Source organism: Mustela erminea, chromosome 12, assembly GCF_009829155.1.
Source record: "Mustela erminea isolate mMusErm1 chromosome 12, mMusErm1.Pri, whole genome shotgun sequence".
Taxonomy (NCBI): domain Eukaryota; kingdom Metazoa; phylum Chordata; class Mammalia; order Carnivora; family Mustelidae; genus Mustela; species Mustela erminea.
The window spans coordinates 10066140-10087274 of NC_045625.1; the positions used below are offsets into that span (position 1 = coordinate 10066140).

The following is a 21135-nucleotide window of genomic DNA, read 5'->3' on the forward strand; positions in this document are numbered from 1 at the left end:
GGAAGTCCCTGCCTCGGCCTCCCAACCCCCGCGCCCCACCCCTCTCTACAGCACACGCTGCTGCCAGAGCCCCCAGAAATGTGGATGGCTCGTGCTTAAGAATGTTCTTGCAAGGAAGTCCTACAATGAGATGGCAAGAGGTCATACTTGAGATTTTTCTTAAGAGAGATGGATAAATCTGGCCACAGTGGGAAGAGGGGGGCTCAAGCTGTGAAATGTTCTAGAAACGAGCAGATCCAAATTGTGTCACCTCTTCTCTCATGGCCTGAGAGCCCCCTGAGAGCCCGTTTCCATGTCCTCCTGCAGGCAAAGACCTCCCCCAGAGCCCACTGCCAGCTCGACACCTCCCTGGATGGCCCCAATCTGGAGCCACCCAAAGCTGGACCGGCTTCTTTTCTCAACTGATGTCTACCTACCCGCCACCCACCGGAGGCCTCTGAGCCTCTGTTTTACTCCGGACAAGCCATCAGTCATATTCTTCCAATTCTTTATCCTGAACAGCCCCCACCTCTCTCTCCGACTCTCATTCCATGACCACAGGCCCAGTTCGAACCCCATTAACTGCTTCTAAGGACACAGTACCCTCCTCCCTGCTGGCTTAACCTTCCAAAAGTTCCTCTTTGATGATCAGTGACTCTCTCACTCCACAAACCTCCATGGCTCTCTGTATCTCTGCCGAGTTCTCAACAGGGGGATGTGCCTGGGAATTACCTGGAATGCACTTCAAAAAATGCAGACGCCCTGGCCTTAGTCCACACTTCATAACTCAGGCTCTCAGGTTCCCCAGGCCATTTGGATGCCCACTGAAAGCTGAGCATCCTGGAACTCCAGGATTCTGCAGACTCCTCTATCTGACTGTTTTGACCTTCACTGTTCAAGCGTGTCAGATGGAGGAGGTGCAGCAACAAGCAGCAGCGTTGTGTAAGATTCTGGATTTAAGGGCTGGGCATGGGACTTGGCACACAGGATATTTCTCAGTACTTTGTTCTAGGTGCGCCGGTCAACGGGACTGTTGGGGCAAGAATTTCCCTGTAGAGAGACCCTGGGGTCTGGCCTAGCCCCATGTACAGAAGGACTTTGTGTACAGAAGGACTCTATCACTTGTATTCTCTGTCTTCCCTGAGCCTGTTTTCAATTACACCCACAGGCGGAAACTCCCAGAGTGGAGGCGCAGCAACACCTAAGCCCCCGGGACCAGCCTGGCCTAGAACATCTGATAGAGCCTGCGACGCTGCCGCCTGCTGCCTGGCTTCAGACCCTCCTGCTCCCCTGGCCCAGTTCCCACAAGCCTTGGCCTTCCCTCTGCCCTTGTGGCCCTGGTCAGTGACAGGGATGACCCAAGATCCCCTTCCCACATCTGGATGCATGGAGGAAGTGAGGCACCTTTCACAGATGGGGAAACTGAGGTAGCCATGGGGAATTCTCAGCTGCATTCCAAGGCCATATAGCAGAAAGCAGGTTCCCAGAGGTCTGTGCTGCCACGCCTGGGTTTCATGTGGTTCCCTATCTGTCCATCCCAAACTCTGAGCTGGGCAGCCCCTCAGAGATGCCAGGGAAGCTGTGAACCCTCTCCTACTCCCATGCCGGGACAAAGTACTTCCCTAGATGAAAACTCCAAGTCCTGTTTAGGAGAGACCTTGCTATAAACATAAAATTAAAACACACCGAGTGAGGAGCTGCCTGAGACCACAGAGTTCTCTGGTGAGTACTGGGGTTGAGCTGCCCCTGTACCCCTGAAAGTATGGGGCAGGAGGGGGGACTGGACCTCCCAGGAGCAGGAAGCCTAAGGAGAGAGCCAACTTAACCCTTCAGGGCCCTAGATAGATAGATTTCAAGTCCCAGGTTGGCCCTTGAAGGGCTCTCTCCCTCCCCCAAGTTCTCCGCCCCCCCCAAATCGGACAGGCTTGGAGAGGAAGGATGGTTATGGGGGAGGGAGAGGGTGATTATGAAAACAGCCCTCCCTGTAGAGCCAGCAGGAGACCGGCTGTGCTGAGGAATGCGGAGTAAATTCACCCATCACTTGATTTTTATTTTTCCCAGCTGGCTGAAGTGGTGTGGGCTGGGAGGTTCTGAAGGAGGCCTGTGCTGTGTCCCCCAGCTGCTTCGTCCTCCAGGCTCTAGGGTGCGCCTCCCTACCCCACCAGCCCCAGCTTGCCCTGGGACAACTAAAAACACACACACACACACACACACACACACACACACACACGCAAGCACGCACAACCTAGCAAGTGTTTGGCTGACTCACTACATAAACAGGGTGTTAGGTTTTCTTTGTCTTTGCTTTGTTTTGAGTGCGAGCCCTCCCCCACAAGCCCTACATGCACTCGGAGGATGCCCAGGACCAAATACTCTTCCCAGCCAGAGGGATGGGAGGGGCAAAGCACTGATTAGGTTACGTGCGGGGGGGGGGGGGGGGGGTGTGTTTGCTTGCTGGTCCCCTACCTGAGCCAGGTCAGGGAATCCAAGAAGGTCCTGCATGGAAAGGAAGTGGGCAGACATTGTTTTTCAGATGGGGAAGCTGAAGCCCAGAGGCAGGCCGCGACTTACTTGCCCAGGGTCGCACAACCAAAGAACAACAAAGGGCCAGAACCCGGGTTTTTTGATTCACAAGCTAGCCACCTCTCTATACACCCTAGTTTCCCACCTGTAAAGTACGACTGATACTGATTCCCTTCTTGTCCTTGGAGCACATGGTCAAGACTGCAGCTCCCTTGTTTTCATACCCAGAGCTGGATCTTTAGATGAGGGTCTGCTGGTCCCCAGTGCTCATACTTACCATGTGGCTAGTGGCTTCTACCCTTTGCCTGGCCTCTGGACAGTGCAGCCTCACCTTCTACCCAGGAAAGAGGCTGCAGCGACATCAGGAAAAGTCACTCCTTTGCTCTGCACCAAGAACAGGGTCCTACCCCCTTCCTGCCCCTCATTCATTCCTGGTTCCATCCTTGTCCTTACTGGGTCATTTCCAGAACACCCTCAAGTGTTCCCTTAGTAAGATTCTGTAATCACAGCATGATTTATCGGGCACCAGGTGTGGTGCTAAACATTTTACAGGCATGATCACCAAATGCAGGAAGTGGGAGCTATTATTATTCTCATATTAAAAAGTGAGGAAACAGAAACTGGGAGGGGTGAAAAGGCCCAAGATCACCCAGCCCAGAGGTGGAGGGAGGATTTGAACTCAGGTCTGCTTGACACCACAGCAGATCCTTTTAGCCACAACTGAGAAGACTTCAGGTCCCTTCTGGAAGCACGGTGTCTTCCAGAAGGTGCAACAGATTCCCGGCAGGACTACCAGAGGCCAGGCAAGTGACTAGCCCACTAGACTCATTGCGTAGGGACTCTGGGTCCCCAGCATGACCGGAAAGCATTGTCTCAGGCTCTGGTGCAAACCTGGGAGTCCCTGGGAGTCCCTGGGAAGCAGTTACGCAGAAGTCTGCCTGACAGTCTCCCATGGAAACTTTGAGCCGGATTTCCAGGCTGCCCCTGCCCAGCGTTCCTGGGAATCCCTTCCCTAGGCTGGGGATTGCATCTCTTGTCTGTGCCCCCTCCAAACTCTCAGGCTCCCCTCTTCCTGGCCCTGGTTTTCAGGGCTTATCTCCCCGAACTGGATTAGGTCCCAGAGCCCTTTCCTGAGACCCCCAGGTCCCAAGTACCCCTACCATCTCCAGCACTTCTTGCCCCACGCGCTCCTCTCCCTGGGTCGTGGCCGGAGTGGCTTCCGTGCTGAGCCTGTCGGGTCTACCCTCTACCTGGTCCTCCGCTCCCGGCCCTGACACCCTCCTTGGCCCGCACCCCGGCCACAGCGCCCCCTCGCGCCCGGCTCCCTGCGGAGCTGAGCCCGGGTCAGAGGGCCGCGCCGTACCTTGCTGTCAGCGCGCACCCGGCCCGCGCGCGGCGGCAGCAGCAGCAGCAGCAGCAGCAGCGGCGGCAGCAGGAGCAGGGGCAGTGGCCCGGGCCGGGGCCGGGACAGGAGGGCGGCCGCGGCCATGGCGGGATGGGCACGGTGGGCACGGTGGGCACCGACAGCCGCGTGCGGACGCTGGGAAGCGCGGTCCACACTGCTAGCTCGGTGCGCAGCCAGCAAAGCCCGCGCGGCGCGCCCCCCGCCCCGCGCCCCCTCCCGCGCCGCCAGGGGCGGAGCTAGGGTGGAGGGGGCAACCCGCCCCGCCCGGGCCTCTGCGGGGCCTCTTCGCCATTGGGCGGCTCTCCGAAGGGCATCCCTGCGAGGACACAAAAAAGGGTCTTGTTCCCGAGTCCCTAGGAGCAGCGCGGCCAATAAGCGGAGCGCGGGGTCCCCCCGCGGGCGGAGGTCCTGCTCTGTGAGATGGGAGACCTTGGGTGTGTCCCTTCACCTCTTTGAGCCTCAGCTTCCTCATATGTAAAATGGGAGAAATAGTGCTTTCCTTTTGGAGTGGTTGTAAAGTTCAGATGAGTCGTGTTTCCAAGGCAGGCGAGACTTAGAGCTCTCCCAACACTCAGACCCCGCCAGCTCTGCCTTTTTCACGGCTCAGCAAACCCCCCCCCCCCCGGCCGCTTGTTTCTTTCCTCTTCCCTCCAAAATCCCGCCCGTGGACCCCCAACTCAACTTCAGGAACTCCTGGCGTTTAAACACCCTTTCTCCTCCCCATCCTCGGCAGGGAGCGCTCCATTTCTCCGGTTCCTAGGCTGCAAAACTTTTCAAATGGAGCCGCCTCCTGTCGTCACTTCTCAGGTTCCCTGCCCCTCCCCTCGCTCCGGGCCCTTCGATCTCACTAGGGAGGTGGCTCGTGGAGGGCCCCCGGAGCTCCTGTACCGCACCCAAGGCGGCACCTCTTTACCCTCCCAGAATCGACGGCTCTGGATCATGCCTCCTTCTTAAACCCTCTCCTCTCTGGGTTTCTTTCGGATTCCCCGAATTATCTTATTATTTTTTTTTCCCGTTCAACAAGTATTTATGGAGTGCCTAGTAAATGCCCTTCCTTACCGCTACTCTCAAGAACTTCCCCTTCCTGCATATCCCCTCCCCTGCACCTTTTCTTCATAGAATTTATCACCCCATGAAACTTTCTAGCTGGTATGTGTGTTTCCTTGCATCCTTTATGCCTTCCCTTGTGGGAGAGACATAAATCAACAGTGCACAGACCTTACCCACGAGCAGCTAGCTGAGCGGTCTGGCAGCGTGGCCCCAGGACCAGCAGCCTCAGCATCACCTGGGAACTTAGAAATGCAAGTTCTCAGGCCCTAACCCAGATCTCGGGAAGCAAAAACTTTAGGGATGGGGCCCGGCAATCTGTTTTAATAAGTCCTCCAGAGGATTTATAATTTGGAACTACCGGATTAACACAAGGTCTGGTGCTCTTGGACTCTGAGCTGTGACAAGTCACGTGTGGCCAGTATTCAGTACAGATTAGCTTCTTTCATGACTAGAGATCAGGGGATGTGTCAAAACCAGGGCTGGATTAGTATAAAACATGAATATGCTGCTTTTTGTGTGTGTGTGTGTGTGTGTGTTTAATATTTTATTTATTTGAGACAGGGGGGGTGGGGAAGAGGGAGAAGCAGACCCCCTACTGATATGGGGGTTCGATCCCAGGATTCTAGGATCCTGACCAGAGCCAAAGGCAGAAGCTTAACCGACTTAGCCACCCAGGTGCCCCTGGAGTGTGGTCTTATGTGCACAGACTATTTGTGAATGGACACACTATAAACCAGTATGGTGGTTATTGCTCAGGAGGGAAATCAGTTTTGGGGAATCAGAGTAAGGAGAAAGGTTTACTTTTCGTTGAATACTTTTTTTTGCATCTGGGAATTTTGTAATGCACGTCTTAGCTATTCAAATAATAGACTAAATGTACTGAAAGCACAGGGGTTCTCTTTCCTAGCCTGGCTCTGGCTCTCTGGCTAGCTTTGGAAGAACAAGTCCACTGTCGCCCCAAACTCTGCCCTCTGCTGGCTGCTCCATAAGAGAGCCCCACGGTCTCTGCTTTCCTTCTTTTCACCATTCTCTCCTGCCCCTCTTTCCCTCAGCAGGCTCCAGTTACAATGGATTCTCTCAGTTCCCCCTTGGCCGTGGGACCTTTGCATATGCTGTTCCTTCCTCCTGAAACTGTCTCTCTGCTCAATCTCACTTACTCCTACTCATTCTTTCCATCTTATTTCAATGTTCCTTATCCCAGAAAGCCTCCCTGGTCATCACCCCCAACCGAAATGAACCCTTGTCACACATTCCCGCAGCACCAGGAACTTCTAGGTGTGTTGTCAGTTGCAGAACTTATGTGCACTTGTGGGTTTGTATGGTTATTTGATCTGATTAGTGTCTGACTACACCACCCATGATGGGGCTCAAACCTGCTTTGTTCTTTTCTTCTTTTCTTAAAACCTGCTTTGTTCTTTCTTTCTTTCTTTTTTTAAAAGATTTTATTTATTTATTTGACAGACAGAGATCACAAGTAGGCAGAGAGGCAGGCAGGAGAGAGGAGGAAGCAGGCTCCCTGAGGAGCAGAGAGCCCGATGCGGGGCTCAATCCCAGGACCCTGGGATCATGACCTGAGCTGAAGGCAGAGGCTTTAAGCCACTGAGCCACCCAGGTGTCCCTAAACCTGCTTTGTTCTTAACTGTCTCTCTGTTTTGTCCTGTTCCTCTGTCTGCCTCTGGCATCAGGACAACTCCCCTGAAGATCTCTCCATATCCTTACATACTTTCCTTCCCAGCTCTTCTGTTAGGACTTCTGCACATGATGGGAATCTTTTCCATCTGTCCTTCCGAGCCTGTTTCCTCATTCATAAATTGAAGTAAAGTAATGACTTCTCAGGATTGTTGGAGGGGGGTAGGGAACACTGCAGGGAAAAGATTTCATCATAGGTGCGGGCCACATGGTAGCTGCCTACCTTATATGTATGTTTAGGACAGTGGCTGAGGTCTCAGCACATTGTCATTTCCCTCACCTTTCTCAGTCTCAACGTAGTTGACTTTTCCCAAGGGGCATTTTCAGAGAAGGGGTGAATGGGAATTAGGATCCTCTTTAACATAACAGGTCCCATTTATTAGGCCAGGCCTTATATTATCTGCTTTGCATGCATCATGTTAATTCTCATAACAATCGTGTGAAGAAGCGACTATTATTTTCTCTCCCTTGCCTTATAAACCAGGACTTGAGGCTCAGAAGTAACACGCCCAAGGTCACAGTTATTAAGTAGAAAAGTCTGATCTGTTTTATTCATCCTTTTGTCCACTTAGTAATTATTTATTGAGTGTCTATTATGTTCAGGCTCTGTGCTCAGCAGCTGGGGTTATAATGATGAAGGAGTGAAGAAAGGGATTTGACTAGTCAGATCTAGAAAAGCTTTTAGGAGAAAGTGGCAACAAAGCTGGAGTCTGAAGGAGGAGGATAAGTTGCTTCAAAGGGCTGAGTTTTTGGTGAACTTTTTGGCCCCATCTTTGAGGGTTAACTTAGAATATGTCCACCACTGAAACCCCAGGCCTTCGGGTTTCTGCAGTGCCACTTAACCTCTGATTGGATGTCCAGGGAAAGGGAACTCATTACCTCCAGAGGACTGAGATAAAAAGGGAAGTTCTGAGGGTGCCTGGGTGGCTCAGTCGGTTAGGCATCTGCCTTTGGCTACAGTTGTGATCCCAGGGTCCCGGGATTGAGCCCCAGATTGGGCTTCCTGCTATGTGGGGAGGCTGCTTCTCCCTCTCCTTTTGCCTGCTCTTCTCCTTGCTTGGGCTCTGTCAAAAAAACAAAAACCAGGGGCACCTGGGTGGCTCAGTGGGTTGGAACCTCTGCCTTTGGCTCGGGTCATGGTCTCGGGTTCCTGGGATCCGGCCCGCATAGCACTCTCTGCTTCCCCCCACCACCCCCTGCCTGCCTCTCTGCCTACTTGTGATCTCTGTCTGTCAAAAATAAATAAAATCTTTCAAAAAACCCCCCAAAAAACCAAAACTCAAAAAGCAACTTAAAAAAAGAGAGAGAGAGAGAGAGATAGAAAAAGAAAGGGAAGTTCTGGAAGGCCTAGGAAAGCCAAATGTCCCAACGTATTTTAGAACCCAGGACTAAGAGTATGACCCAGAGGATCCATGTCTCTGCCCCCTTCCCACTCACACCACACTAAAGGCTTTTTTTCCCCCCTCAGGGCTGAGGAATCCTAGTAAGGAAGCAATTAGCTCAACAGAGCTATAAGAGAACACAGAGTGGATCTAGATGTCCCCTTGTGGGAAGTATTTAAAAACATGTCCCTGAGGATATATTTGAACAGGATCTTAAAAATGAATAGGAGTTTGGGAGTGGGTTGGATGAAGCCAGCCAGAGCTCCAGCTTGAAGGAGCCAAGGTTCAGGCTCTGATGTCTGATGCACTAGGTTTGGAATCCCCGTTACTGCTGGGTCACTTCATCAGTGTATCATAGAGACAATATAGGAGCTACCTCATAGAGCAGGTGCAAGGTTTAGACAACATAGCGTTCATGTAAATCTCTCAGAAAAGTGGTCAGCACTTTCCTGATTAAAGATACAATACAGGTTAACCAATGAAGGTAACACCTTCAAAGTGCAAGGAAGCGTTGCAAAACGTCCTGTTTAGCAGGGGAGGAAGGGGGTGTGATGGGAAATGTGGGCAGGGCTCAGACCAGGCAGGGGTGTGAATGCCAGGATAAGCAGGGAATGAGAGACGAGCCATTGGTTTGGTAGGGTGGGATTCAGGGGTGGTGAGGAAGGGGCAGCCATGAGGAAGCTGTGGCATGACCCGGCAGGGGAGAGGCGGGCAAAGCAAGAGTTCTTGTTCCTTGTCTTCAAGCAGGTCAGGTAGAGCTTAGTTAGACCTGGGGTGGCAGCAAGTCCTTCCCTGGGAGTGTCGCCCAAGGCTGATGCCCCGGCAGGCCCAGAGGCTGGTGGCCGCGCGCCACCTGGTGGCTGCAGAAGTTAGGCTCGGTTGGGAGCAGGGGAGACCGCAAAAGCCGGCATTTTTCTCTGGGAAACTGAGGCGGCGGGGCGGGGGGGGGGGGGATAGGGTGGGGTTTGCGATCTTTCGATTGGACTTCGTCCCTATTCTCACCCCATTTTACAGATAAGATAACCAAGGAGAAGGGAAGGCGAACAAGGCTGGGTAAAGAGTTTCTCATGCGGGGGGCTTCAAGACACCAGGAGTCAGGAGCCTGAGAGTTTCTTTAATGGCATCAATGGCCTGGAGCTTTATTTTCCATTCTGTTGGGCAGGGGGAAAATGAAAGAGGAGGGGGAAAATGAAAGAGGAGGAAGAGAAACCGTTGTCTTTCCCGCCCACCCGGAGGTAAAAGGCTTTTAAGAGTACCCCGGAAAGGAGAGTTTTATAGATTCCATTTGCATACGAACGTAGTCACCTGGAGTTAAACTCCGGCCCTTTAATCTCTGGTCCAATTTGTCCTGAAGCCGCGGAGGAAGTCCCTCGTGAATACCTCAAAGCTCCGCCCCCCTCTAGTCCCCGCCCATAGGGCTGGGTTTCATTGCACGTGCTCACCCAGCTCCTTCCCGAACCGCCCCTAGGAAAGACTCATTGTCTATGAGGGGGGATACGGGGAGTCGCAGGGTACTTTGATCTTGGAAAAATCAAATAAAGAGAAGGTCCTGAAGTAATCTTTGTTAAATTTTTATCAGAAGTTCTTATCTCGGTTGGTGACACTGACAGGCCTTAGCCATCATTTTTCAGGTCTGCTTATCCTTCTTCCCACCCCTTCAATTAGTGGGGTCCCGCGTGGCCGGCCTCGCCCGGCGGACTTCAATTCCCAGAGTGCCCCTCGGGCCCGTGCGTGGCAGCGGCGCGTGACGTCGGGGGAGGGAGCTGGCCAGTGCTGAGGGGGCGCGGCGCGGAGGGGCGCGGAGCCGGGCGGCTCGGGGCCCAGAGAGCGCCGCGGCCGGGATTCCGCCGGCCCCTGACAGCCCCCTCCCCCCGGCGAACGACGACGACGAGGACGAGGGCGCCGGTCATGGCGGAGCAGCGAACCGAGCGCGGGCCCTGAGCACCACCGCATGGAGCGGGACGAACGGCCGCCTAGCGGAGGGGGAGGCGGCGGGGGCTCGGCGGGGTTCCTAGAGCCGCCCGCCGCGCTCCCTCCGCCGCCGCGCAACGGTGGGTGAGGGGCGTGCGGAACCCGGGCCCAGGAAGAAGCGATCGCCTGTCCCTTGCCCCCGGGGTTCTTTTCCTCTCAGCCGACTCTCTGGAAAGCCGCAGCGGCTCTGGGTCCCCTCAGCGTGGACCTTCACCCTGGTCCCCTTAGTTGCGGACCCTCCCTCACCTCCCCCGTGCTCCTGAGTGTGGACCCTCCCCCTCCTTCCCGGTTCCCCTCAGTGCGGACCCTCCCCCTGCCCGGTTCCTTCAACCCGGACCTTCGTTTCCCCCTCCCCCCTGTCCCTTCAGCACAGGCCTCCCCTCCCCCCGTCCCCTGTGCGCGAATCCTCCTCCCTCCCCCCAGGTCCCCTCAGCGCTGAGCCCTCCCCATCCCCTGGGTCCCTTCAGCTTGGACCCTCGGCGGCCCCCCCACCTCGCGTCCCGTCAGTGGGGGTTTCTCTCCCCCTCGGGTCCCCTGTGCTCAGAGCTTCCCCTTTCTCCCCTCGGAGGGTCCCTTCAGCGCCCTCCTCTCCCCTCCCCCCCCGTCCCCTCGGCTCCTTCCCACGCGGGTGCCCCCTCCCTCCGCGAACGCCACACCCTCGTCCTAGTCGTTCTCTGCCCTCACCTTTCTGGAGCCGCTTTCCTACTCTGCAGTCCCGCGCTTCCCCTGCCACCCCCGTATGCACCGCGAGCCTCCACCTCTGCCCCGACCCCCAGTTCGTTAGCTCCCGGCTCAGCGCTTCCTTTTCGGATCTTTCGGTGCCTGCTCCACACCCCATTCCTCTGCTCCTGCCTCCGCCGTACTCAGCCCCCTTCTCTGCAGGCTCAGCTCCCTGGCCCGACCGGGGGCTCGGGACACCTGCCTCTTCCCTCCCTCCCAGCGGCCCGTCTGGGTCCGCGCCTTCCCATGCTCAGTTCTCCCCTTCCCTGTCGCGGTCCCGGACCCGGGCGCTGAGAATTCCTCACCTGGCCCGGCCCTTCCTCCGGCTCTCCCCCTGCCCCCACGTCCGGGCCAAGTCCTCGGGTTCCTCCGGGACGACTTGCCTTCTCCACCCCCCCCCCCCCGCCCCCAACTCCCTTCCTCTGCGGGGTGTTTTATTTGTATCTGTTTGATATTTTCCCCCCTCGGTGTTTGCCGCGGAATGTTTTTATTGGTAACGTGTAAGGAGCTTTTGTGAGGTCGTAAAAGGTGAACTTTTGAACTTGGAAAGCGCCCTGGAGCAATTAGCGCAGGCGATAGCCCCGGGAGGCCTGCATTACAAAGGGTGCTCGTACAGGCGGGCAAACGCTCCGGCTGCAAACCCGATTTATTTATTTATTTGCCCTGCCTTCCACCTTTCACATCTCCTCATTTCCGAATAAAGGGCAGGCTCTCAGAGATCAGCGCCTCCTCCCCTCTCTGCGCCATAAACTCGCAATTCTCTGAAAGATCTAGGACCGAACAGTGTCTAACAAGTAACAGATTTCAGATTGAATGCAAACACCCGGGACAGTTAGGAGGCACTAAAAATTAATTGCTTCAGTAAGAAGTTTCTCAATCAGGACAGTGACCGGGCAGGTGTGAAGAAAGTAACCTGAAAATAGGTCATTTAGGCGCTCAGTTGTGGAATGAATGAGGAGCTACGGAAGGAGAGAGATTTGGGGGTTAATCTGCGCCTTCGTGTACTTATAAACTCATCAGACATTTACTGCCAATTCAGTAGATCTGGTATTTTTACCAGTTAAGGGAAAAGTTGGTTTAGCAGAGAGCCTGGTTAATTTCACTTGATGTTGCTGACCAAATAGTGGTATGTTTTAAAAGCTCTTGTCCTTTTTTAAGATGTATGTGATGTGTGGTATCTGGGTGGCTGGCAGTCCCCCGGGATGTCTTTGGAGAATAATTTCTGAATGTGAACATGTTTGAGATCAATAAAATCCCGTGTCACAAAGGAGGAGGCTGGAATCCATCGAGGGTAGAAGACACTAGTAGGAACAAAGGATTTCTTTAAGGCTTTTGACTTTTTAAGCTTTTTAAACAGATTTCTTTTGATATTGATGTATGAACGTTGTAAATCCTGATCTAAAATTTATGATGCTGATTTTTTTTTTTTACCCAATTTACATCTATCTTATAGCCCATATTAAGGGCATATATTTTCATAATGTCTTTCTACGTGTGTATACTTCCTGTACCCACCTGTGCCTAACATGTAGATGATCGATTTTAGTGCAGACATTACTTTCAGTTCTACTTGAGAATGTTGTAAGGGAAGCCTAGGAACTGCATTTGCTATTAATTATTCATTAGTACATTTTAAAGAACTCAATGGTAATTTTAACTCTTAATCAAATTTCCCATTCATAGTCTCATTTCCTCAATTGGTCAGAACCATTTAAAAGAATGTTATTGAACATTCCATTTAGACCAGGCTGGCTTTAATATTTTACATCAGTCCATTTTAGTGCTACAAATATTTCCTTTTTCTTGAAAACACAGGGGGACTTTGGGCAGTTTGATAGGGCTTAAAAGAAAATACACGAAACATTGGACTTGTGGGATGTTTTATTTTTCAGTGTAATAATGAGTATTTTGTAGTGTTTTACAATTTATGTTCATTATCTATTGTAATTTAACATGCTTACAATAGAATTAACAGAATAGAAAAAAAAAGTTTACCTTTGAAATGGTGGGGACTTTTTTTCCCCGCTTTTATACTTATTAATATTTTCCTCCAAAAGTAAGTGAAACTGCTTAAGTTCTAAGCAGAGTAAATGAATTCTCCTGGCTTTTTATCCTAATGACTGATTTCCATTTTGTATGAAATATTTGCAGTGGTTAGCTATCTAGATAGGAGGTCTTTCGGTTTGTGTCATGAAGAAATAAACTGGAGGTGGAATTTTAGAAATGTTTTCCTGCCGGAAATGCCATTAATGCTGAATTTACAGTCTTTTAGATGTTTTTTATTATTCTATCAGAACAGAGTTGCTAGCCTTTTGATGCACCATCACCCTTTCAGGAATTTCATGTACTGGTTGCGCTAGGTATTTTCAGTTGTTGCTCTAGGTTTTCTTAACACGAACTCATTTAGTCATAATAGAAGACTGCTCTCTTTTTGGGGTTTCAAAGGAGGAGGATTTGAGGAAGTATATGCTGACTATTAGGTTTGTTGTATTTTAATAGAATGAAGTAGTCTTTTCGATATTTTAAGTAAAAGGAAGGTTATAAGTCATTACCAGTAATTAAAAGCATGTTTTTTGTAACTATACTTTGGAGGAAATGAGGAGAAATTCGCTAATAATTTGACGCCTTTTTCCTTCTATGAGCGTGTCATGCAAATCTGAAAATATCTGTAAAATATCAGATATTTTCCATGACAGTTTAACATTTAGTTCTGTGACTTTAAAAGTTAATTCTTAGTCACCTCAGAGTTTTCTACTTTCATTTAAAACAAACAAACAAACAAACATGCTGTGGTTCTGTTTTATACGAAGGGCACACAGGAATTTTTTAGTAAGTTCTTTGACCTCCAAAGAACACTGAAAGGCTACAAAGAATAAACAGGTTCACTGCTGATTTTTGAGCAGCTGAGGTGTGAGATGACCACATTTCTGATCTCATGTTTACCATCAAAATCTTTGTTAGCATTTCTGTTTCTTGTAATGAAAAGATCATGAAATCCTTCATAATCTATAAATTATTCTGAATTACATAGGAAAAAGGTGTGTGGTGTGTGTGCATTGGCATGTGAAAGGAAGTTAGATGGGGAGGAGGAGGGAGAGCTAAGGGGGGAAGAAAACCTGGTAGATTTGCTAAACTATGGCCAAATCTTGCCTTTCCGTATTTTATTCATAACTTCTTGGTTTTTCTTTTTTTCCCCCTTTTCCTGTGGGGCAAAGGTAAAAAACAAGCCTTAGATTAAAATACCTAATTTTAGGTTAGGGGAGAATAGGGTTTAGAAATGCCAACTGCTAGTATGATATTGATAAAGAAGTTTTTTATGCCACTTGTGTTTGTTGTGCAAGTTGCCTTAAATTGCTAATGAATGTTTGTATGTTTGGGGGCCTGGGGCTGTGTTAGTGTGTTTCATCTTGTAATTAAGACACCATCACTTAAACTTTTAATAACTAGATAGATATTTATTGGTTTGTGTTGAATAAGTTGGTCCGTTGGTGAATTTTGTTCAGATCACAACCTCTGGCTTCAGAATTTCAAAAGCCAGGAAACTTAGTTTTCAACAAGCTCACTTAGATCTCTTTGGGGTTTTGTCATAATTTTTAGTTCTTATATTTACCTTTGTGTTCTAGCCAAGTTAAAGGACACTTTCTGTTTAAGTATTTGTTTCCATATAGGTTGAAGGCTAAATTCAAGAGGATGCCTTTTAAGAGTAAATTCTATATTCTTGGTCATATCTATTCTTTTTTTTTTTTTAAAGTAGGACAATAAAAATACCTTATTTTGTGTGAACCAATCACCTTATATGTGAAAATGGGTCACAGTCAAAAAAATTAAAGTTCTGAATCAAAAGATAAAATTTGCGTTCCTGCACAAAAACCAAATTGTCTTTGAAACAATTTTAACTGAAGTAGCTACTGAATCCCATGCAAATACTTAGTTCTTTGCAGTGCTTTGAAAGTATTTCCAAAACCAAGACATTGTAAGAGAGTGTTTTTTGTTTCAAACTTTTGTATTCTTTTTTTGATTCAAACTGGCATTTTTAAGGTCAGCTTTTTCCCTGGCTCCGGTAATTTCTTAAGGGTTTACGGATGCTTTTGGTTGATAACTAGAGTTCAGAAATACCAGAATTATTGAAAGTCGGCAAGAAGTCCTGAGCAGGTCATTGATTTTCGGTGCTGAGTCGTGTTAGAGCCAAAGTTGCAGATTCCTCTTAGCTTAGCCTAAAAAGAAAAAAAAAAAAAAAAAACCCAAAAACTCTCCAAAAAACAAAAAAACCCCTCTGGGTGTAACTTTGATATGTACAGTAGTACTACAATCAAGCCCAGTATTTATTGCTTGTTTTCCAACATGGCTTGTCTTTGCGAAAAAGATAAGGCTGTCAGACTACAGATAATGAAAATTAGGAGGAGACCATTATGAGATGTCTTATTGCTTGCTTTTCAGTGTGGTTTAGAACTAACTGTAAAAGAGAGAACTTTGTTTGAAAGAATAAGATATTTCCGACTTTATTTTGTCCTTCCCTTATTACCTGCTATTAAATAGCAGTCTGTGTAGAACACCTTCTCAAGAAAACAGTTTTTTGCTAGTTATGATTATTTAAATAAGACTTCACTAGGTAACCTGGTAATTCTAATTAACAGTGATTTAGTTGGGGAGCTAACTAGGATTTCCTCAGCTGGCTGCTGGGGAGCTGAATTACTTTTTTCCCCACCCCCAGCTACACCAAATCTTTTGATCCCTAAGCTACAGTGGTTGTCATTTGAGAATGCAAACTGAGAGAAAATATGTTCTGAAGTTAGCCTACTTTGAGGCTTCACTTGCATTTTTGAATTTTTGTTTTTGAAAAAATGGGGATAATTGGACCTTCAAAATTTGTCTTGGATGGAGCAAATTCTCATGTCTCAGTAGAAAATTCCTTAAAAATACATTTCTTTAAGAATTTTGGGGTTGTTTAAATACTGACAGTCACTATTTCAAAAGAAATTCTTCTAATTATAAATTCACAGGAGACATTTAAGCATTTGAGTTTCTTTAGGAATGAATGGGTATTGGGGAAAATGAGCCTTTATACAGTGGAAAAATTTTCATACAAGGTAGTTTGTGGTTTCTCTATCACTATTATAAGTTCAAATAAAGAATCAAAAATTCTTATGTCATACCAAATAAACTCTATAGTTTATTACATTAAGAGTTAACTTAAAATATATTCAAATAATGAGGTCTTTGGATCCTAATTGCAAACTGTACACCCTTCAGTTGTTTATATCAGAGAAGCTATTCAAGCATAAACCACAGATGGCAGTAGTAGCATATTTTTCTATTTTCTGGAGGGATTCTTGCTTTTAAGTTGGTGTCAATTCTGTGCGCACTGTTGATAAGTCAGCTGGCAAGTGTAATGTTTCCAAAACCCAATTCCCTAGGCAGCAACATGTAATGTATTCCGGAAACAAATCCGAGCATTTGATTTGAAGATACACTCTGTGGGTGGTTGGAACCAGAATAGTGACTTTGTTGAAGGGGGAAATTATAAGAACAAGTTGTTAATAATAATGATAGAGGGCATTGTTTGAGTAACAAACACATTGGAACTGTGGCTATGGTATTAGCAAAAGATATATTAACCCTAGATATTTGCTTGAACAACTGTTTGCATTGGAAACAATTCACAATTCATTTAAAAAGTACTCCAGAATCATTAATTTTGAGAGAAGTGCACAACTAAATTCCTTATGTGGGAGAGATAACTAGCCTTCTCAGCTTTTATATGTAACCTAATAAATTTCATAGTATCATGGAATTCTAGATCTGTCTATAAGAGCATTTCGGAGGTCTATGAGTGGGTTCTGCTTGCTCTTCTAGTTAGTCACTATAGCATCAAGATTCCTGTGTTGTTAATTTTCTCCTTTAAAACACCGCTTGAAAAGGACATAATTGATTAACCAAATTTTTAAAACTACTGTGATATTCCCTTTGAATCCAAAGGAAACAGAGGTATAATCATAGTTTAAGACTTGGGAAGCATTTCAGTAACAAATCTGTGCCAAAATGAAGGACAGGCTGATTTCATTGAAGGGAACTGCCTTATCCTATATTTAGTTTTCATTAAAATAATTAATTTTATGTAACTCATGCATTTATTTCAATCTTGAAGCTGTGTCATTTTGGAAGCATTAAAAATTAAGTCTCGTTACCCATTTTTGTTAACTTCTTAGAGATCAAATGCAATGTTCTTTGTATCACAGTTAACTCTAACTTAATTCAATTTAGTTTTTCTCAGAAAAAAAAAGACACAACACTTTTATGAAGTCTTACACATTTTTTATCCTGCTTCCTCATCTCTTGCCTTTTAAAATTTATAAAAGAGTAATGACAGTACTCAGTTGGATTGTATTATTTTCTATCATTCATCATTTGTTGATCGTTGGTTACTGGATTGTTTTAGATGTAATTTCTTCCCATTCATTGAGTCCTTAACTTCGTTATCTATATTATCTAAACCAGTGGTTCTCAAAGGTGTTTCAAGCACTTCTGGGAGAGTCCCTGAGACTCTTTCAAGAGGTTCTTGAGGTCAGAGCTACTTTTATTGTAATATTGGCATTATTTGCCTTTTTCACCTTGTTGACATTTGTACTGATGTTGCAAAAACAATGGTGGTTGAAAACTGTTTGCACCTTAGACGAAATCAAGGCACAAATACACTGTACTAGTAGTCATTGTATTGTCACCTCCATGCACTTGTGTTTTTTTATTTTTTAAAGATTTTATTATTTATTTGACAGAGGGAGCGAGAGAGCACAAGCGGGGGGAGTGATGGAGAGAGAGGGAGAGACACAGGCTCCCCACTGAGAAGGGAGCCTGATGAGGGGCTCCATCCCAGGATCAGGAACCAAGCCGAAGGCAGACGATTAACTGTCTGATTAACTGCAGGTGCCCCATGCAGTTGCATTTTTTTAAAAGCATTTCACCTAAGTCTGACTTTGATGAAGGGGTAAAAATGATTAATGTTATTAAATCTTGACTCTTCAGTACACATGTTTTTGATATTCCAATTGAGGAAATGGCAAGTAGGCAAGTACACACAAAGAATTTCGACTGCATACCAAAAGAGAGTACTTGTTGTTGTTTTTTTTTTTTTAAAGATTTTATTTATTTGCCAGAGATAGAGAGAGAGAGTACACATAAGCAGGCAGAGGGGCAGGCAGAGGCAGCGAGAGAAGGAGGCTCCCTGCTGAGCAAGGAGCCCCATTCAGGACTCAATTCCAGGACCTTGGGATCATAACCTGAGCCGAAGGCAGCGGCTTAACCAACTGAGCCACCCAGGCGTCCCCAGAGTACTTGTTTTAAGGAAAAGTGCTTGTGCAGTTACGTTGTAAGCTGAACCAGTAGCTGCTTTTTTTAGTGGAACACTGTTTTCACTTGAAAGAACAGTTGACAAACTATGGTTTATTTGGACTTACGTATTTGGCAGTCCATTCTTTTGGAAAACGAACAGTGAACTTGTTACATCAAGGAAAACTGACAGTATTTGTTGCTGGTGAGTAAAATCTGACCTTTCAGATGGCAATTGGAATTTTGGAAAACTTACGCCTGCCACTTTGAGTTTAACAGCTACCCAGTATTTAAGGCCTTTTCTTTTCTCTTCTTTTTTTTTTTTTTTTTTTTTTAAGATTTTATTTATTTATTTGAGAGACAGAGATCAGGCAGAGGGGCAGGCGAGGCTGGGGGAGCAGGCTCTGTGCTGAGCAGAGAGCCCCATGTGGGGCTCAGTCCCAGGACCCTGGGATCATGACCTGAGCTGAAGGCAGAGGCTTTAACCCACTGAGCCACCCAGGTGCCCCTTAAGGCCTTTTCTGAAGAAGAAAAATATCACTATTAACAAATTTGGTTTTATATTGATATTATATATAATGAAATGTGCTAATATTTTGAATATCATATTTCAGTGAAGGAATATTTTACAAGTCACTGGTGTGTACAGAATCATGTATGAGTAGAAGATCTGTTCAAAGGTTGATAGACCAGTGGATTTTAAGTGACAGAACACACAAAGTTCATTGATACAGTTTTATATTTCACACTGAACTAACTCTTTTTTTTTTTTTTTAGAAGATTTATTTTAGCGAGAATATGGGGATGGGGGTAAGGAAGGGGCAGAGGGAGAGGGAGAGAGTGCCTTTAAAAAAAAATTTTTTTTTTGGGGCGCCTGGGTGGCTCAGTGGGCTAAGCCGCTGCCTTCGGCTCAGGTCATGATCTCAGGGTCCTGGGATCAAGTCCCGCATCGGGCTCTCTGCTCAGCAGGGAGCCCGCTTCCCTCTCTCTCTCTCTCTCTGCCTGCCTCTCCATCTACTTGTGATTTCTCTCTGTCAAATAAATAAATAAAATCTTTAAAAAAATATATAAATAAAAAAAATTTTTTTTTAAAAAGATTTTATTTATTTGACAGAGAGACAGTGAGAGAGGGACCACAAGCAGGGGGAGTGGGAGAGGGAGAAGCAGGCTTCCCGCAGAGCAGGGAGCCTGATGCAGGGTTTGATCCCAGGACTCTGGGATCATGATCTGAGCCCAAGGCAGACACTTAACAGCTGACACACTTAACACACTCCCACGCGCCCCGGGAGAGAATGTCTAAGCAGCCTCCACGTAGAGCAGATGTAGGGCCCCTTCTCATGATCCTAAGATCACAATCTGAGCCAAAACCAAGAGTTGATTCTTAGCCGACTGTGCCACCCAGGCACCCCTCATACTGAACTAACCTTTAAGAAACTACTTCTAAGGGGCTCCTGGGTGTCTCAGTGGGTTAAAGCCTCTGCTTTCAGCTCAGGTCATGATCCCAGGGTCTTGGGTTCGAGCCCTTCATCAGGCTCTCTGCTCAGCAGGGAGCCTGCTTCCCCTCCCCTCTCTCTGCCTGCCTCTCTGCCTACTTGTGATCTCTGTCTGACAAATAAATAAATAAAATCTTTAAAAAAAAAAAAAAAACTACTTCTAAAACATTTAACTGAGTTTTGGTGGATTATCAAAGAAAAATATCTACAATTATTTTATTTTTTTTTTTAACAAAAAAATTTTTTTTAAATTTATTTATTTGATAGAGATCACATGTAGGCAGAGAGGCAGGCAGAGAGAGGAGGAAGCAGGCTCCCCACTGAGCGGAGAGCCCAATGCAGGCCGTGACCTGAGCCGAAAGCAGAGGATTTAACCTAGTGAGCCACCCAGGTGCCCACTATTTTAGTAAGCAAATACTTCTTCCTTTTCCAATCATAAATCTCAGGCAATATTTTCTGCCTATACTTCAACCAAAACATTTTATCACATTGTGATAAAATCCATATAGAAGAATCTAGCTGTCAGAATTAAGCCAGATGTTAAAGAGATTACCAAAAATACAAAACAATGCCATTCTTCTCACCAGTTTTTTTGTTGTAAAATAGTTATTTTTCATAAAAATGTTATTTAATGTGATGGGTTTGTTACTTTTAAATGAGTAGTCTTAAAATTTCTCAAGTTTTCTAGCATGATAAATGATCGATAGTTTTTACCCACATAAACATTAGCTCATGGAAGTCCTCAGTTATTTTGAAGAATGTAAAAGGGGTTCTGATCCCTCAGACCAAAACTATGTGAGAACTCTGTTATAAATGAATGAACCTAAGGTGTAAGAAAATGGTGACCTCACAAGATACTATTGTTAGTACTTTGTTACTTTGGGTTGTCCTTTCATTGCCTTTTTTCCCCCCTCTGTAAAGGGACTGCAGAGAGGGGAAAAAAATGAAAGAGTTCATATTTTAAGTTTTCTTTGCTTGAGACTAAATGAAGTGTGTCATAGTTCATCCTCACTGAGTTCTCTGATAAGGCTTTTGTTACCTGTTACATGAAACCTGTTGCTTAACTCTTAATTATCTTGTGGTAGAAATTTTCCAACAGAACCTGTTTCCTCACTAAGGGGAGGTTTATAATTGTGGAAATAAATCTGTGACACACAAATACTTAATGAGTCATTCCTGTAAAAGTAGAATATTTATGTGGGATTTTAAAAGATCCTGTCTTGCTTTTTAAAACTTCCAAGAATAGCTTGCTTGTTTGCTTTCAGACAAGTTCAGCTTTCATTGACTCTTTTAAAGTTGTGATTTTGGCAATGTCATTTTGTAGATTGGTTTGCCTTTTAACGTGATTTTCACTGAGGGAAGTGGTAATAAAGCCTGTATAGAAGAAGTATCTCCTCTTCTGGTCTAAGAAAACCCTTTCCTAGTGTGAGTAACGTTTTAGTGTAAGTCAATTACTATGTTGTTAAAGAGTTAGGGATTTACTCCTAAGGGTAGTTGCTAGATAGAACACATTCTGTAGTGAGCTTGCTAGGAGAAGAAATGTCACATGACAATGTGAATAACAATAAGGAGTTACTGGATCAGAACTTAAGATGAAGCT

The 21135-nt window shown here is 46.6% G+C and overlaps 2 protein-coding genes across 3 annotated transcripts in view; one reads left to right on the top strand and one right to left on the bottom strand.

Moving 5' to 3' along the window:
• The window catches only part of OLFML2A (olfactomedin like 2A), a 28642-nt gene extending 24500 nt beyond the window's left edge, over positions 1 to 4142 (bottom strand). Inside the window, exon 1 of the mRNA XM_032307252.1 lies at positions 3866 to 4142. Coding sequence (XP_032163143.1) covers positions 3866 to 3991 — 126 coding nt within the window. The 5' untranslated portion in view covers positions 3992 to 4142. The remainder of the gene's footprint in view (positions 1 to 3865) is intronic.
• Positions 4143 to 9979: 5837 nt separating this feature from the next.
• Positions 9980 to 21135, top strand: part of NR6A1 (nuclear receptor subfamily 6 group A member 1) — a 228704-nt gene continuing 217548 nt past the window's right edge. For both annotated transcript variants that reach the window (XM_032306651.1, XM_032306652.1), the window contains exon 1: positions 9980 to 10079. In XM_032306651.1, coding sequence (XP_032162542.1) covers positions 9980 to 10079 — 100 coding nt within the window. The remainder of the gene's footprint in view (positions 10080 to 21135) is intronic.